Genomic DNA, 19,143 nt, shown 5'->3' with positions numbered 1-19,143 from the left:
GTTTTTCTAGGTGTTTTGCTGGGCTATTTGATATGCCATTTGTTACATAAAATCTCTCTTTGCCGTCAGTGTGGGACTAGAAGAGTTAAACGTGATTGACTAATTAATCGTCTCAGGGCCAGCTAGTACCCCATCAATCGAAGCAAACCTACAACAATGTGCCAGTTTAGTTTTTCTGTTGTAACTATTGTTTTTTGGTTGTGTAGAACTGTTTTCTTATCAGTCTGGTTCCTATGTATGGTGGAGAATTTTTATATCGTTTTTTAAAAAAAAGGAGGAAGAAAGATTGGCACCATAATGGTCGCCGAAGAGATGAGCGATGCTTGAACGGGGATATGTGCACTGATCTTTGAGAGGGAAGCGACATCGAAAGGATGAAAAAAGAAAAATCACTGGTAAGGCAAGCGACACACCTTGGCTAGAACGGCAGGCCGATAGCGGAAGTTATTTGAGTCTGTACAAAGATTTAGCTGCTCTTGTACCATGTAACGAAGGAAGAAAATAAGAGATGTTGGGAATGAATTGCTTGGTTATTCCCTCAAGCATGTTGGGGTTTAAATAGTGTTTACAAGTAACCCTAAAAATGGAAGGAAAGTAATCTTGTAGAGAAAAGGAAAGTAACTCATGTATATAGTTTCACAATTATAAGGACTCTAAACCTTTCCTCTATATACAAGGAATGTATCAAGAATGTGATCTAAGCCATATCAATAATATATATATATATATATATATATATATATGTGTGTGTGTATGTATAGGGATTTTGATCTTAGTCGTATCAATAATTTTCCTAATTTGGGCCCAATGGTGTGGCCTAGTGGTCAATGAAGTGGTTTGAAATCTGAGCAGAGATACAAACACTAGGTGATTTCTTCTCATTTGTCCAAACCTTGGTGGATAGAGTTACCTAATACCTGTTGCTGGTGGGAGATGGCAGGTATTTCGTGGAATTAGTCGAGGTGCGTGAAAGCTGATTCAGACTCCACGGTCATCAAAAAAACATCCTAATTCTTAACATTATTTTTTATAAGATCTGCGTGAATAAATAATCAAAGAGTCACCAATTTCAAAAATATTTTTTGCAAGTGAATTGAAAAAATCCCACAAACAAACAACTTAATTCTAGTTGGGATATTCATGGTTGATAGCTATCTATGTTTTCATATAGTTTATTTCTCGAGTTCTTATGGCTAACCATGTTGGTCCCAAATGCACCCGCAATTATATGTAGTCATACAAGTAATATAGTGATTTAAAAACTGAGTGTCGAACCGACAGACTTGTGATAAACAACTATCAGACTTAATTATTACCAAATTGTTAATCGAGTACTTTATGCAAACAGTGATTTCCATTTTTCAACTACTGCAAGAATATAAAACTAATGAATCTAACACTAACTATTGACCAAGGAGACGAGGACAAATATGCCGAGCTTAGGAGTAAATAGTGAGATGAATAATTCTAGGGCTATGGTTTCGCTAACAATCCTGATGCACATTCATATGAACTATCATAGTCATTTATTTAGTTTACTGACTATTATAGTTAATAATACAAATAAGTATCTTATTTTGAGTCCTTGATTGCCCATCGTAATGCTTTCACACCTATATGTGGTCATGAGGAACCTTAACACAACTGCATTTACCACTCCAGTACATTAACCAAGCAAGGCAATCTAGGTATATGTCTTTCCTAGGTTCGAATCAACTCCCCGATGCCCCAGGTTGATAACAAGCACTATTTAAACCTTATTGCACTTGATTCTCACTTCCGAGTTCAATTCAAGATTCATAAAAATATTTCACTGGTTGCGAAAAAGTAAAACAAATAAAGACAATGGTTAAATTAATAAACTCATAAGATACGTCACATTAACGTCAATTCAAACTCATACGTCCACATTCGTGTAGGAAGTTTAGCGAATTATGATTGGAGTACGAAAACAAGAATTTATAGAAAATTCATGATGAAATAAAGAAGAAAAGAAATAAACTCTATCCAGAAACGCTTCACGCCTTTGCTCTTCTCCAAAAAAAGTTCGTGATGTGTTTTCCCATCAAAATGGACTATTTATAGAGTATGGGGACACCTAGGTCTTTTCAAATCAAATCCAAGTTGGACCTGGAAACTTTAGGTGATGTGCCAACCTTGCGTTTCAAGGGGTGACTCGTACTGATGGGGTCTTTTGACCTAAGTATTTTTAGGCTTTAGAAGTTGGATACTGATGGGGTCAAACACCTCGTGGCTCGTACCTTCTCGTTAAGGTTTGATCCATTGATTATTGGTGATTTAAAATTTCTGTGAAGTTTGCATAAGGTCCAACTTTTTATTAAAATAAAAAATCTATTGAGATAAATACGAGCAAAGAGGTTTGGCCCCATCTTATAAAATTGAATTATCAATTTAAATAAAATATGTATGCGGGTTCAACTAAGCCCTTAACCCAAGATGAGGTGGAGCCTTAACCCGACACAAGAGGGGCCCTGTAGGATAGTGGGCTTAGTCAGCCCAACATAGGTTGTTGCAAAGCTGATCAAAAAGTGTGGTGTACTTTTTATCATTTGGAAGGGTAAGGATCGGCTGGATGCCTTGGAGGCACCATAGATTGCACCGTTGGCAACGACGCTTTTGAGTGCCCCTAACCTTGAGGGGACGGATTGGTGCGGGATGACTCCCCCCCCCACAGATAGTTCTGGCTCGGAGGTCAGAAATACGCAACCTCCTCTTTAACCACCCTACAGTCCTTGGAGCCGTACCACCAAGAAGAAGATCAAGGGAATCTTTACCATCAGGCTTCGAATCTGAGGTTGAGGTCTAGCCTCTCTTTTCAGAGGAAGTTGAGCTCGTCGGATCTGCTGAATGCCCTGTTAGGGAGAAGCCGATTCGCCACTTTAAGAAAGTATTTTCGAACTAATGCCACATCTTCTACTTCGACAAGGCAGGTGCAAAAGGAAAAAGGAGTAAGGGATCTCTCTCATCAGGCTTGATTGATTATGAATTTCTCTTCTCTTACGATATTTCTGAAATAGAGTCATGAATCCTTTCCTGCACAGTCTACCCTTTCTAACAACAATTCATAAAAGAAAAAAGAGAACGAAAGAAAAAGAGACAGAGTCCAAACCTTCAATCGCGAGCCAAGGGTTTACAGTACTATCGTCAGGTTGGGCGAGTGGCTGTCGTCCAGGCATTTCCCCCCTCTTTCATCACTATTGAAAGCTCTTTGTCCCGTCTATCAAAACCACTTCCACCTCTGGGACTTCGGAGGGCCGCTAAATAATGAGGTTCGGCATCTGCTTAAGAAGGAAGAAGAAAGGTTGGATCCGCTCTTAAAAAAGACGTTCCGGGGAGAAGAGTTAGAAGTATGAGTTCCGTTCCTATTATAGCATTAGCCACACTTGGGCGAAGACGAACTAAAAGCAAGTCCTTTTTAGCATAAGACTCAGATAAATATAGGGTTAGCATCCAGTTCTGAGATTAAGAAAAAAGCAGTGATTAGCGATTAGAGGAATATAACTATGCAACAGCGGATATCCTTTCAGTCAGGTATATCCTCTCAAGTAAGCTTTCCCTCTCGGCTTCGTTAACTAGACTTGAGAACAACGCCTGAATTCTTCTTTTCCGCCAATGACCCAATTGAGACCGTGGCCACACCTTGATTAAACAGTGATGATGTGGTCAACCCTGGATACGTGGCCCTTCGATGGGGCTCGGGGCAAATAAAGAAATATGCTATCAGTATGACAAAAAAGAGAAAATGGAAAGGAAAAAAGCATGTCAAATAAGGTCCTATAATTTTTCAATAAATAACATATCACTCTAGTAAATGGCGTATGAACATTAGTATTTTAGGCCATGGAAATGATGCATCAAGGCACGTAAATGACTATTTGCCCAGATGTGAGAACTTTAAATTGCACATCTTAGCATTCTTTTCCCCTCCACCGCTTATAAGGTGTTGAACACTCTGCATCATGACAAGAAAACTACTCTGTAGATTTATAGAATTACTTTACAAAAGAACATCATCTAAATTTAGTAATGGAATTGGTGGGGTGTGCCAAGCCCGTGCAGTAGTGCAACACATGGGCGACACACAAAAGCCCAAGTAGCAAGCTACCTTAATGGACTCTTCCCCTTAAAAAATAGAGTTAATATCGTGTGAGTTAATAACTCACATATCAGATATTAAACTGATAAGAACAGATACTACACTTGATCTTAGCCAAAAGGCCGAGAAAGGTATGATTTTCTATGTGTTTTGCTGGGCTATTTGATATGCCATTTGTTACATAAAATCTCTCTTTCCCGTCAGTGTGGGACTAGAAGAGTTAGATGTGATTGAGTAATTAATCTTTTCTCTGATATGATTAACTATTCAATCCCATTGATCAAAGAGCAGTGAATATTTTTGCATTTATATAGTTAGTTTAATTCTTTAAGATTCAGTTGAACATATGGCTTTCCAATGCTAAAAATTTAACAGTCTGCTATAAAGAAATTAAGAGGAGCATTTTATATAAATGTAAGACTAGAGGTATGGGATTTAAATATGTGATCTGAAAGCTATTTTGACCCCTCTATGCTACTTCACTCTAGATTTTTTTTTCCTTATATCCAAGGGGTTCAACGGTTTATATGACAGAAGTATTACCATCTATCATACTTGAACTCGACGAGATTTTATACATCAAAACTGAGATTCAAAAATTTATATGAAACCAAAATATCAATTTAAATATGTATGCAACATAATTTTTCAATAAATAACATATCACTCTAATAAATGTCATATGAACATTAGTATTTTAGGCCATGGAAATGCATCTAAGGCACGTAAATGACTATTGATCCACCAGTTTAAGTCAATAAGAGACTAATTTCCTCATTTGTCCTTCTTCTATTTTATATTATATAACTAAAATAATAAGTTACATTACTACTCTTACTGATAATGGAATTTGTTACACCATCAAAGCACCCGTGGTCTAGTGGTAGAATAGATAATTGCCCAGATATAAGGACTTTGGGTCTTCACCATGTTTGATAATGAGACGGATAAAATTGCGCATCTGAACAATCTTTTCCCCTCCACCGCTTATAAAGTGTTGGACACTCATAATTGGGAAACAGATTGATGTTCTATGTGATGACAAGAAAACTATTTTGTAGATTTATAGAATACTTTTTACAAAAGAATTGAAAAAAGGTTTAGAACTAGAATTGGTGGGGTGAGCCATGCCAAGGCAATAGTGCAACACCAAGGCGACGATCGAAGGACCCGATAGCAAGCTACCGTTGTGGACCTTCCCCCTTACAAAAATAGAGTTAATATCATGTGAGTCAATGACTCACATATCAGATATTAAACTGATAAGAACAGATACTACACTTGATCTTAGCCAAAAGGCCGAGAAAGGTATGATTATCCATGTGTTTCGCGGGGCTATTTTATGTCATTTGTTACACAAAATATGTCTTACCAGTCAGTGTGGGACTAGAAGAGCTAGATAAGATTCACTAATTATCTCTTCTCTGGTCTTATTAAACTAATTCAATCCCATTCATATAGTATTGGTCAAAAAGCAGTGAATAGATTAATTATGAAGGTTAAATATACTGGGAGTAGGAGCTTCAAAAGACCTTTTCATTATATCAAAGGAATTCAATGGTTTATATATAACCAAAAATGTTTGTTCTTTTCACTAATTACGCCGTATTAGTCCTTTTAGCTCTGCCACGGGCTTGCAGGCTCAGTGAATATATGATTATGTTACGAGGTGGCTAGTGTTGAGCAATATATATCATGTAACTTAATTAGTTCGTTTAAAAAAATAAAATGTTTCTTCCTTAGTTTTTGTCACTTTTTAGTTCTAACTTTTTATATGTCATATTTAAAATCATAAGATTAAATAAAATTGCCGCCATTTTTTACAGAAAAAGAGACCGAAAACAATATCACCAAAAAATTCACAGGCAAAAGAAAATCGCCTAATTCCTATTGAATGACCCCTAAATGCTAAATAAATGGTGTGAATCATGTCGAGACTGTACGTAGTGTTCCCCCGGGTCATTATTGAGGGTCTTGTAAGGTTTTTGAAAAAAATGTGACTGAAAACCATATCACCAAAAGCTAACACACACGAAAAATTGAGACAATTGCTTAATTCCTATTGAGTGACCCCTAATTGCTAAATAAATGACGTAAATCATGTCGAGACTATACGTACAATTCCCCCAGATCATTACAGAGGGTCTTGTAAGGTTTTTGAAAAAAAGTGACTGAAAACCATATCACCAAAAGCTAACACACACGAAAAATTGAGACAATTGCGTAATTCCTATTGAGTTACCCCTAAATGCTAAATAAATGGCTTAAATCATATCGATGCTATACGTACAATTCTCCCAGATCATTACAGAGGGTCCTGTAAAATTTTTGCAAAAAAAGTGACCGAAAACCGTATCACCAAGAGATTCATAAGCTAACATACACGAAAAATTGAGAAAATCGTCTAATTCATGTTGAGTGGCCAAAATGATAAATAAATTGTGTGGATCATACCGAGTCTATTGTATTTTTCCTCTAGGTCATTACGGATGGTATTGTAAAGTTTTTTGGAAAATAATAGTGACTGAAAACAATATCAACAAAATATTTATGGGCTAACATACAAGAAAAATTGAGAAAATTGTCTAATTTTTGTTGAGTGGCCCTAAATGCTAAATAAATGGCATGGATCATGCTGAGATTATACATCCTTTTCCCCAGGTTATTTCGAAGGATCCTATAAAGTTTTGGCAAAAAAAGTGATCGAAAATCAAATCAGCAAAAAAAATCATAAATTAACACACACGAAAAATTGAGAGAATCGCCTAATTTCTATTGAGAGACCCATAAATGCTAAATAAATCGCATGGATCATGCCGAAGCTATAAGTATTGTTTCCCCAGGTCATTACGTAGGGTCCTGTAAAATTTTTGCAAAAATAGTGACCGAAAACCATATCACAAAAATATTTATGGGCTAACAAAAACGAAAAATTGAGAAAATCGCCTAATTCCTAATGAATGACACCTAAATGCTAAATAAATGATGTGGATCATGCCGAGGCTATACGTACTGCTCCCCCAGGTCATTACAGTGGGTCTTGTAAAGTTTTTGGAAAAAAAGTGACGAAAAAAAATCATATCACCAAAAAATTCATGAACTAACACATACGAAAAACTGAGAAAAATGCCTAATTCCTGTTGAGAGACCCCTAAATGTTAAATAAATTGTGTGAAACATGTCGAGGCTATACTGTAACACCTTAAATTTTTTTGCCAAGATTCGAACCATTCTTCATATGCGTATAGACTCGAACTTGATGAATTCTGATTGTATATATGAGTTAGCACCAATTCCTAAGTATTTGAAGTGTATTAGAGGTGAATTATGGTCATAAGGAACCTCTAGTACTAAGTCGAGTTGAAAGATCCTTTACCGATTAAGTTTTCATATAAGATCTTATAAGGGTCAATTTAAAACGACCATATCTATCAGAATATTAAGAGTGGCCTATGACCTATCAAATTAAAGATCTACGTGTCCTCTTTATAATGCCGCCATGTTTGCCTCATTTGGAGTTTGGAGTAAAACGTTATGACTGTTTTACTGGAGACGCTCCATACTGACAGAAGTCTGCGATGTCTCCGCGATACGGAGAGGACGCGAATCCTATTGCCTAAGCCAAACGACACCCCTTTTATTTTTTTAAGGGTATTTTTATCCTATAACCCTTTGAGAGTTATTTTAATGTCTCTAAATGTGTACAGATAAGTTTTTCCTCATTAAAAAAACACTCTAATTCACTCCTAAACTTTAACGCTCAAGAATTTTTTCAATAAAAATATAAAGTTAGGATTCTCTTTCAAGGTTCTTCATCAAGGTAAGTCTTCTCTAGAGATTTCAAGATTTCCAACCCAAATTTCTTCATACTTCATAAACCCTCATGATATTTTGACTAACATTGGATGAATATGATTAAGGATTGAGTCTAGAACCTTGCACTTGTGAATGTATGATTGTGATTGGGATGTAAGCATGATGATGGTCTTGATGAAACTTGATAGTCTTTGCATCTTCATTATTGAACTAAATTGGATGGTTTCAACTAAATGTTGTCATAAATGATTGTCCCAATTACTCATAAATGAATGATTTGGGAATGATTGAAAGATTAATTGTCCAAGAGGATTAATTGGATAGATACAATGAACTGATAAAATTCATATGAGACTTGTTGATTGGTTTGATTGGAAGATTGATTGTCCGAAAGGACTGATTTGATAGAACTGATGAATTGATAAAAGTCCATATGAGGCTTGTTCATTGGTTGATTGGGATTGATTGTCTTATGATCATTGAGTAATGGAAGGAGTATCGAGCACAGAATTGGGTAAGAATAAATAATAACTCGAACTCAATAGCTGCGTCGCCAAACGTAGGAGAGGATTTAACCGTTAAAGTCGGATGTTTCCCTATTTTATTGTCCTGAAAAGATAGGACATGTTTGATTGTTGGATCCAGATTGGTAGATTTTTCTTTTACCCTAGCAATGTATTGGACGGTTATGGCAACAACAACGAGCTTGTTGTACGATCACTGCTCATAAGTAATTGTTGTTGGATAAAAGAAATTCTCATATAGGTCTTGATAGTACTCTGATATAATTGGATTGGATTGGATTGGATTGTATATGATTGATTTCTGTCTAAACCTTACTCTTGCGTTAGACTTTTGACATCTTAATCGAGTTTCTTACTTCTTGATTTTAGTTATCTGAATTGACAGTATTCTACCTTATGCGTGTTACATTATGTCATAATACATACTCGTACATTCCACCTGCTGACGTCCATTTGGACTTGCATAGTTTCATGATGTAGAGACAGGCTCTAGAGATTATCAACAGGCGCACCGTTGAGGATCCATTCATATTTCAGCTGATTGGTGGGTCCTCCCTGCTTTCAGAGGATGCCATTCTTTTATCATCTAGCTTTAAAGTTTAGACTTTTACTTTTATTTGATTTGAGGTAGCCATGAGCTTGTCATTGACATCACTCAGACAGTTGATAGAGGCTTCATAGACTAGATTGTTGACTTGTTGATTTGAGATTGTCTTTTGGATAGTTTCACTCATACTAGTCTTGTTGATTGGATTAGACTGATTGTTGGCCTTTGGCGTTATTCTATGAGTAGATTATTTGATCATCTTGATGAGTTAAGTCTTCCGCTGATAGAGAGTTGATTGAATGATTGTGTCAACAGGCCAATTGGTTCGCTTGCCGGCCACGCCAAGGGTACCCTCCCGGGGCGTGACATATACGTACTGTTTCTCAGGTCATTACGGAGGGTCTTGTACAATTATTTTAAAAAAAAGTGACCGAAAACTATATAAAGTAATCATAGTCAAATTTAGAGTCTTAAAGCATGTGAAAACTCTTCAGGTGTCACTCATGACCTATGATTTTATTGATATAACATCATTATTTATCATGGATGCTTTAACAAGGAAACGATTACAGCGACAAGGAAATTAAAGATCATTTAGAAACTTTCTTCTAACAATTTTTGGTGCAAAAGCAACGGCGTCGAAGTCCACGACATTTGCCTCCGATGAAGCCTTCGGAATGGCAAACGGAGGCACAATTGGTATCGCTAACACATGCCCCCTTGAAACTTTGGCTCTGTGACTCGCAAATCCTTGCCTCTGCACTACTCATTGGTCCCATCTCTGTCAATTTTGTAGGCAAACATCAAAAATCAAGAATCATATATATTATAGAGTGGAAAGGTTGACATCAGGTATTTGGGGGTCGAAAGGTGGATGAAGTATAGTTTTATGCCTTTTCAAATAGTTGAGATATATATTATAGAGTGGAAAGGTTGACATCAGGTATTTGGGGGTCGAAAGGTGGATGAAGTATAGTTTTATGCCTTTTCAAATAGTTGAGAGACATTTTAGACCCTTCTCCGTTAAATAAAAAAGATTCCTGAAATTACATATTCTACATTTTAATGAAGCTTTACTTGTAGCCTGTAGGTATTTTATAGTTATCTTTTAGATATCAAATATTGTAAAAATTCTATTTTCACACATTACCAATACATAAGTAGAAATTAAACTCAATAGTCTATTATATGTTGTACATCTTAATTCGTCTTTCAATAAAATTAAAGAGAACATTTTAAGAATAATGGGGCTTTAAAAAACTATATAATAAAATTAAATATTATGAAGGAAGATAAAGACAAACCAGTGGCCAAAAACATCATTGCTACTAGGAAGAAAGTTGCAAAATAACGCATGGAGTTTCCCATCTCGAGAGATATAGAAGGGAAAGGAAAATGCAATTTGAGAAATTGAGTACTAGTTGAGACTAGGAGTAAGCAAGGGGGCAATTTATAGATGCTCATTTACGTGACTATTTGACTAGGTATAAAATTTAATTTTAAAAAAAAATTGGTTTCTAAATAGTTGTCATATTTCTGAGCCGAGGGTCTTTCGGAAACAGTCGTCCTAAATTGGTAGGAGTAAGGTCTGCGTACATTTTACCCTCCCCAGACCCCACGTCGTGGGATTTCACTGGGTTGTTATTGTAGATATTTAAAAAATTAAAATTTATATATTCAAAAACTATACAAAAAGTACTATAAATTACAATTCTTTTTTCATATCAATATGATGAAAACATATATCTTAGAATATTTATCAAATTTTATATTGTGTGACTCTCAAAAAAATAATTGTTACAAATATTTTGAAATGAAGGGAGTAGGATCTCGGAGATTTGTGGTTCTTTTGGTCCATTTTATTTGTCAATTTTTTCTTTGCACGACTCTTATAAAACATTAACTAAAAGGATAATTTGATTAAATTACTTATTTTCTCTTTGATTTCAATTTAATATTAATCTCTTTCAAACCACATTAGTTTAATTCCCTCTCTATTTAATTGTAGAGTAAGAATAAAGGTGAAAACAAATAATTAATTATATTTTAATTTTTTAAAACACCAACTACTTCATCCATTCATCATAATTTTTTTATATAAATTTTAAATTTTGAATCTGCATTTGTCTGTCTCCCACGTTCTATTACACGTCATACCTCACAAAAAAGAAGAATTGAGAGCAATGTTCTCCTTTATAAAGTTGTAAAAATTGTTATAAGTCATAATCCATATAAAAGCTTTAAGTTATCTTTCCCAATTCTAAAGTTGAGCATGTATTCTAAAATTGATATTAGCAAGTCATTATATGTCTGAAGTCAGGCCTTGTCTGAATTATAATTTTAATAAAAATGTCTAAAATTAGTTTGACAAGCCAATCCAAACTTTAAACAGACAAGACTGATATTAGATCTTGTTGAAACCATGCCTTCAAATAAAAAAAAAATATCAAATTTACTAAACTTTAGACATGAATTTTTGTTACTTTAGTCTTGTATGTCTGAAATGATTCCAAGGTGAATATATTTGCAAAAAATGAATATACTTGCTCCAATGTAATAGATTTTGTTGGTGTGTTCAGTGCTTGAAGATTCTCTTGAGCTTTATAGTTATTAAATACAATATGTATAAAATATCAAATCTATGAATTAACTTGTAAGACAATAGTTTTTTTTTTTTTCAATTTATGTGACAAAATTTGAATAGAGACTGAAATTTAAGAAATAAATGAAGACTCTTAAACCAAAGATCATCCCATTACATTGAATAACTATAAAGCTTTCACTAAAAAGTTAAAGTTAAATATTTTTTAAATTTAAAAAGTTATCACAAATAAATTTCATCATTTAAAGAGTTTTTTTCTCATATCACTTGTGTAGTTGGAGAATGTGAATAGTTTAAGACTAAAGTTGGTGAGGGTGCGCCAGGCCAAAAATAGATGAGTCGATAACCTACATATCAAATATAAAAAATTAAAAGTTTAAATATATTTTTTTCAAACTTTAAAAAATGTAATTTTCTTGAAATTGACTAAAAAAAATACAATATTTACGGAGTTTTTCCCTATAACTTGTCTGGTAGGAGAAGGGCTTATGTGAATGAATTTGGACTAGATCAATTAGTAGGGGGCGCCAGGCCAAGGCAATGATGGGCTTATGTGAATGGTTTAGGACTAGAATTGGTGGGGTGTGCCAAGCCCGTGCAGTAGTGCAACACATGGGCGACACACAAAAGCCCAAGTAGCAAGCTACCTTAATGGACTCTTCCCCTTAAAAAATAGAGTTAATATCGTGTGAGTTAATAACTCACATATCAGATATTAAACTGATAAGAACAGATACTACACTTGATCTTAGCCAAAAGGCCGAGAAAGGTATGATTTTCTATCTGTTTTGCTGGGCTATTTGATATGCCATTTGTTACATTAAATCTCTCTTTCCCGTCAGTGTGGGACTAGAAGAGCTTCAATACTTTTCTCAAGAGATAAGATTCACTAATCCCTTCTGCACTTATATTAAGCTAGTTCTATCCCATTAATATTGATCAAAGAGCAGTGAAAAACTTTAAGATACCTTTAGACTAACTAGTAATAGTTTACATTTAGTTGGATCCAAAATATTTTGGTTTTAGTGGGAGCTGAAACAGTAAATCATTTATAGTTAGTTTTATTCTTTAAGATTCAGTTGAACATAGAGCTCTCTAATGCTAAAAATCGAACATTCTGCTATAAAGAAACTGAAGAAACAAAGTTAGCTTTACAAATTCTGCTATAATTACATGATTAGATGTGATCGAATTAGTAGCAGAATCAGAAATTTATTATAAAGAGATTTTAAGTTTTTAAAAAAAAGAATGTCATATAGAGGATTTAAATTTAAACATGTGATCTAAAAGCGAGGTATGTTTTCACCTTTTCGTAATTTGAGACGTAGAATATTGATATTATAGCTCTAATTAAGCTTAAAATTGAGATCTGACCCATTAATTGACATCAAAATTGAAATTTGATTATAAATTTGGGCTCTACGATTTATGGATAATGCGTTCATACAATCAATTTCAAATTTTGGCATGTTGATCTGACGGATGAGCTTAAGTTGATCAAATGTAATTTTGACTCAAATTTTGAGACTAGTTTCCCTAGACTAATTTAAACATGTTATTTGTGTTTTGGAATAGATTGAGATTATTGGAGGTCGTTGGGAGTGTTTTGGAATTTCAAGAGAGACTTTCATACTGATTAAGACAAGCGAAACTTTTTAACTTCTTAAATATTTGTTTTTCGTCATCATGATTTAAAAATTGGTTACTTTTTGTAGCTTTCTAACACTTGTTGTATTGTGGGGCAAACGCCTAGTAGGTCATGTAGACTATTTTGTATCAAATAACATCATATTCGAGTTTTCTCTTCTATAAAATCATATTGATTATTTTCAAAGCATGACATTATAAACTCTATAATGTCCTAGAATGACTTATAATTGATTTGCTAAACTGATCATGGCATGGTACATGCATAGATTAGGAAGCATGTTATGGCTAATTTTCTGTCATGATCCAAAATGGGTCATGAGTGGCACCCACACTTAACGTCCTAGGTGGGAGAACCAACGATACAAATTCCAACTTATAAAATATGACAATAACGCGGAAGCTCAATTTATGAGAGTAAGAGACAATAAAATCACTAAAGTCTATTAGATACGTCTTCCCAAAACCAGAAAGTCATCACTTCAAGGACATCTAATTCTAAAATACTACGTCTGAAAATATCAAACACCAGAATAAATAAATAACTTAATGTGTCCGAAAACTAAGGACATCAGGCCATGCCCGAGAGAATCCAACACGAATTAGAAGGAATAGCTCACCCTGAAACCTGATGTGCTGGACACTGATTAGAGCTGAGGTCGAGTCGAAGTTGATGGAACACTCGATGCACTCTACAAAATAAAACAAAGAAAAATACAAGTAGGGGTCAGTACGAGACAATATGTACTGAGTAGGTATCATTGGTCGACTCAAAATAGAAATCAATATGCATAAAGTAATAACGGAAAATCAACAATAGCACTTAACAGGTGGCAACCAATAAGATCAAGTGACAACATAATGAACAATTACATAACCAATCAACAATATTAAGATCACACATGAGGACTCAAACCTCTACATCACGCTCTTTTGGGAAATGAGTTATTGGAGATTAGGTAGCATTAAGTCATTTTAATTTATTTTTCTTTAATATTACCATGTCGGAATGTGACACCCGATCCAAATATACCATGCCGAAATGGGACACCTGATACAAATATACCATGCCGGAATGGGACACCCAATCCAAATATACCATGCCGGAACGTGACACCCGATCCAAACATACCGTGCTGGAACGTGACATCCGATCCAAACATAATTAATTATTCATTCTTTATTATTACATTCCATTTCATTAATAATATTTCATCAAGCCTTCTTTATTCAAGACACCATTTTTGATAGGGCAAGTTCAAGATTATGGATTTCACGGACTTAGGATTTCAGACCAATTACAACAACATACCAACCATCCAAACCACAATAATTAAATGCACAGTAAACTTCACACATTACTCAATGACTATCAATCGCTATTAAGAGTATATCTATGATATAAAATAAACCATAACCTACCTCAACCGGAGAATCGAAGCCAAACAAGCTAATTTATCAATGTTTTTTCTTTCTTCGAAGCCTCACGTTTTCAATCTATCAAGTATACAATATTCATAAGCAAACGAATCTGTAGACGCTAATATTATATATATATATATATATATATATATATATATATATATATATATATATATATATATAACCTAGACCCAACAACTCACATATATATATATATATATATATATAACCTAGACCCAACAACTCACCCAACTCTATAATCAAGTCCCTAAAACTCAAGCCTAGGTTAAACTCCAATTCCTCCATTATTATAACTCTAATGATTTTCATATAATACAATACACCTAATATTTAATTACATATACCAATATGTCAACTTGAATCATAATGTGATAATTACAGGAACAAAATTTAAAATGGAACTACTGTTATGAACTAATGCACAATAAGAATATGAAGTGCATATCCTTACCCTGCTACCATTCATTACCTCATCATTAGTTAGTAATTACATTCACAATTTACCTCAACTTCCCACCAGAACTTACGCCACATTATAATTTTTTTTTTAATACTTTCCACCTGTAAACCAACTTGCAGAAATTATCCATTCCATACTTCATCACCCCTTAGTCACCATTAACAAATTATACACCCACTAACTCGTGTTCCTAATTTTAAGAATCAATATTGCCGCACCCAATATTTGTAATTCAATTCCAAACCAACAAATATAATAATATTACTTAATAAATTATATACTCTAGCCATCAATAAGCATACGAATCAATTACAGTAAAATCAAGTTAGAACTCTCACCTGAATATGACGTGCTCTTGTGCGACGATAGAGGTAAGTTTTACCCTCAGAGCTTTTCATTTCTTTTCTAAAAATCTTAGGTATTAAAATGACAAACTCCAAATAACCTATTTTAATAAGTGGTATAACGTATAGGGTATTAAGTAAATTATAAATTTAGCCCACCAACTAAATTAATTATTTAAAGTTAGCCCTCAACTAAACAACTGTTGTTATCGAATAATCCAAATGCCCATCAACAATTTATGGGAAATAAAAAACTCTAGTTCTCAAAATGACCTAATGGGTCGTTACATTTTCTCTCTACACGTGTCAAAATACATAACATGACTTTATATTTATTAATTAAAATTAGGGAAAAGGCATAAATTTTCTTTCGAAGTTGTACCGAAAAGTTATAGTTACACATTTAAATTATCATGACGACCTATTACACGCATAAACTAACTAAAAGTGAATTTATTACTCCCCTAAAACTGGCAAAAAAATAAAATAAAAAATATAGTGCATCAGAAGTAAAAATAATAATTTAAATAACAAAATCACCCCACCTCCCACATCTTTTCTTCTTCACACCCACCCACCCACTTCTTCTTCACACCCCACCCATTATCCTCTTCTTCTTCATTCTTTATTTTTCATCACATTTTTTTTCCATCACAACCTCAAAGTGTGAGACCACAAAATAACATTGAAAAATCTCCCTTCGTCCATTGTCGTCGTTGCCGGTGAATCTTCAAGTGTCTTTGAAACCTACCTGCAACACCTTTGCTTTTCTCCATTTACTTCCAATTTTGAATCTTGATTTTTTTTTCTTTCAAAACCCATTAAGAAGAAGAAGAATTCTAGTTAAAAACCTATAAGTCAAACTTTTTTTTTATTCCACTTTAGATATGGAATAGAAATTATCTTTCACTCAAATTGTTCAGATTCAAGCAAATTAAATTTATAGGCAAGAACATTTAATATATTTTGACTAGAAAAAATAGAGAGTGCTTGGGTATGGCTGAGAAGATGAAGGAGGGTGAATTTGATTTTGGTGGAGAAAATGATTGGAGGACGACTTTCTCCCAAAGATGTATATATATGTATATATATTGTTAAAAAATCTTATGTATTGATAAATTTGAAAAAAAAAATTTGGGTAGAAAATATAACAATTTTTTTTATCTCATTTAATATAGGAATCATTGTAATAATTGAGAAATGAAATCGTGTTTGGTTAATTGTAACATCCTTTCTTATGTGGCTATCTATTTTGTTGCTTCATTTATATTGTGACAATTATCATGAACCAATATTATTATTCTTATATTTTACTTTTTTATATTTCCCTTTCTCTATATTTATTTTCTCATTATTGAATATTCTAAAATCTCTCAAACGGTCAAACCTTCTATATTATGCAAAATTTATCGGTGTGTGTTTATAAAAAGATCAATTTTTTTTTAGTGTCTTCTTCAGATTTCAAGCACTAAAACTAATCAACACTATTTTAGTATCATTATATCAATTTATCAAATTCAGAGCAATATTATTTCAATATCATTATATAAACTTTTTAAATTTTTGAGTCAAATTTATTACTCTAACTTTATATTATATATTTTTCAGTTAAAACTTACATTGTTTATATTTATACTTCATAATGTTCAAGTATATCCTACCTCTTCAGACCTCATTAGTAGGATTACACTGAGTATGTTATAATTATTCAATTTATATATGTCAACTAAAAAAAATAAGGCCTCTCTATGAAGTTTGACTTTAGGCCCCCAAATTTGTTGAGACGGCCCTGAGCGGGGGGTCGGATGGATGGTGTTATGAGAATTTTAATAATTAATTAGGAGTTAATTAGTATAAAATATAGTTAATAAAAGAAAATTTAATTAATAAAATAAAGAAAAGAAAAGAAAAAAGATATAAAAAATTGTAATTTCTGACATGGCGCTGACAACGAGTGTAATATACCACATACTGTGAGAGTGTTGTTATACATTTCGGGGGGTAATAAATTCACTTTTAGATAGTTTAGGTATGTAATAGATCGCTATGATAGTTTACGAATGTAACTGATTTTTCAGTACAATTTCTGGAGAAAATTTATGACTTTTCCCATTGAGATTATCATGATTGCACTTTTTGCCTTATTATTTGTATATGTTTTGAACAGACCTAGCTTTAATTTAGTACCGCAATAGATCCTAATCTAGGTAGTGCATTTTTGGACGTTAGTCATGACTTATAATTTTGAATCGTGACAAAAGTACCCCCCACACACATATATATATATATATATATATATATATATATATATATATATATATATATATATATATATATATATATATATATATATATATATATATATAATTATTTATCATAGATCTTTTAACAAGGAAACACCTTCCCTCTGGCAAACGGAGGCGCAATTGGTATCGCCAACACATGGTCCCTTGAAACTGTGGCTCTGCGACTCGCAAGTCCTTGCCTCTGCACTACTCATTGGTCCCATCTCTATTAATTGTAGAAAAAAAAATCAAAAATCAATAATCATATATTATCAATATTAATAAATAACATTAAAATCAATTCAAATTAATATAACGTTAGTATAATTTTTATTTTTAATAAAGTTAATGGCAGAAAACACATTGGATTTTTTTTGTTTGTTTGTGAGTTTCATATTTCAATCATCCATTATTTCATTTACGTACTTAGGTAAACTATCGATCTAGGTCATTTGTGTAACAACATAAATTATTATAAGCCAATTTTTTAATAAGAAATTTATCAACTCTAAATTTCAAAGTTAAAGAGGTATAATATTTAAATATTTTTTTATAAAGTAAACATAATTTAACTTTAAACTACATAATAAAATTAAATATTATGAAGGAAGAAAGACAACCAGTGGCCAAAAGTAGCATTGCTACAAGGAAGAAAGTTGCAAACAAACGCATGGAGTGTCCCATATTTTTAGAGAGAGAGGAAAATGTAATTTGGGAAATTGAGTACTGGTTGAGACTAGCAATAGCAAGGGGTCTTTTATAGTTAAATGTTAAGAATAAAATAAAAAAAAATATCTATCTTAATTTTTTTTTTAAATGCTAAAGTGGATAAGTTAAAATGAGTATTATAGACCAAGACAAGTGATCTGAGGAAATATTTTATTAAGAATAAAATAAGAATTTAATATTAAATATTTACTAATATAAAATTTATTAATATTACTTTTGAAGCTGATTATAAAAAGAAATGTAACATAAATTGATACGAAGGGAGTAGTATGCTAATGTATCAAAAGAAGAGTTGCACCTAAAATGATCTAAATTACATCCCTTGAATAATAAGTGTAAATAATTCTCATGTTATTGTGTATTTTAATCACATAAATTTACTTTTTTTTTATCTCGTTTTATGTGAAGATGTCCTTTTGATTGAGTTAAAATTTTAGATAAAAAGAAAGATTTTTGAAAAGCATAATATATTAGTAGCCTTCACAACTGGCCGGGCAACAACCCTAATTTTGCCAACTGAGTAGAGCTAATGGCCGAGGGATAATTCTCGGTAAGGGCAGGACTTTATAATGTGTCAGTAACATTTAAACTTATAAAATAATCATTTAGATATTTTTAAAATTTATGCC

At 33.0% G+C, this 19,143-nt stretch overlaps 1 protein-coding gene and 3 non-coding genes across 4 annotated transcripts; all 4 read right to left on the bottom strand.

The window, feature by feature from the left end:
• Positions 1-4,056: 4,056 nt before the first annotated feature.
• Positions 4,057-4,252, bottom strand: LOC129893620 (U2 spliceosomal RNA). Its single transcript, XR_008767518.1, has one exon. It is a non-coding gene; the product is annotated as a U2 spliceosomal RNA (small nuclear RNA).
• A 980-nt stretch (positions 4,253-5,232) lies between these two features.
• On the bottom strand, positions 5,233-5,429 carry LOC129893623 (U2 spliceosomal RNA). The gene has a single exon (XR_008767520.1). It is a non-coding gene; the product is annotated as a U2 spliceosomal RNA (small nuclear RNA).
• A 4,053-nt stretch (positions 5,430-9,482) lies between these two features.
• On the bottom strand, positions 9,483-10,411 carry LOC129892837 (defensin-like protein). Its single transcript, XM_055968377.1, has 2 exons — positions 10,309-10,411; positions 9,483-9,785 (listed from the first exon to the last, which is right to left on the bottom strand). The coding sequence occupies exons 1-2, from the start codon at positions 10,370-10,372 to the stop codon at positions 9,613-9,615; spliced, it is 237 nt and encodes a 78-aa protein (XP_055824352.1). The 5' UTR covers positions 10,373-10,411; the 3' UTR covers positions 9,483-9,612.
• A 1,772-nt stretch (positions 10,412-12,183) lies between these two features.
• LOC129893619 (U2 spliceosomal RNA) lies at positions 12,184-12,379 on the bottom strand. Its single transcript, XR_008767517.1, has one exon. It is a non-coding gene; the product is annotated as a U2 spliceosomal RNA (small nuclear RNA).
• Positions 12,380-19,143: the final 6,764 nt, after the last annotated feature.

This window comes from Solanum dulcamara, chromosome 6, assembly GCF_947179165.1.
Source record: "Solanum dulcamara chromosome 6, daSolDulc1.2, whole genome shotgun sequence".
Taxonomy (NCBI): Eukaryota; Viridiplantae; Streptophyta; class Magnoliopsida; order Solanales; family Solanaceae; genus Solanum; species Solanum dulcamara.
Note: the sequence above shows the minus strand (reverse complement) of the source record. Positions and strands in the feature narration are given on the sequence as shown.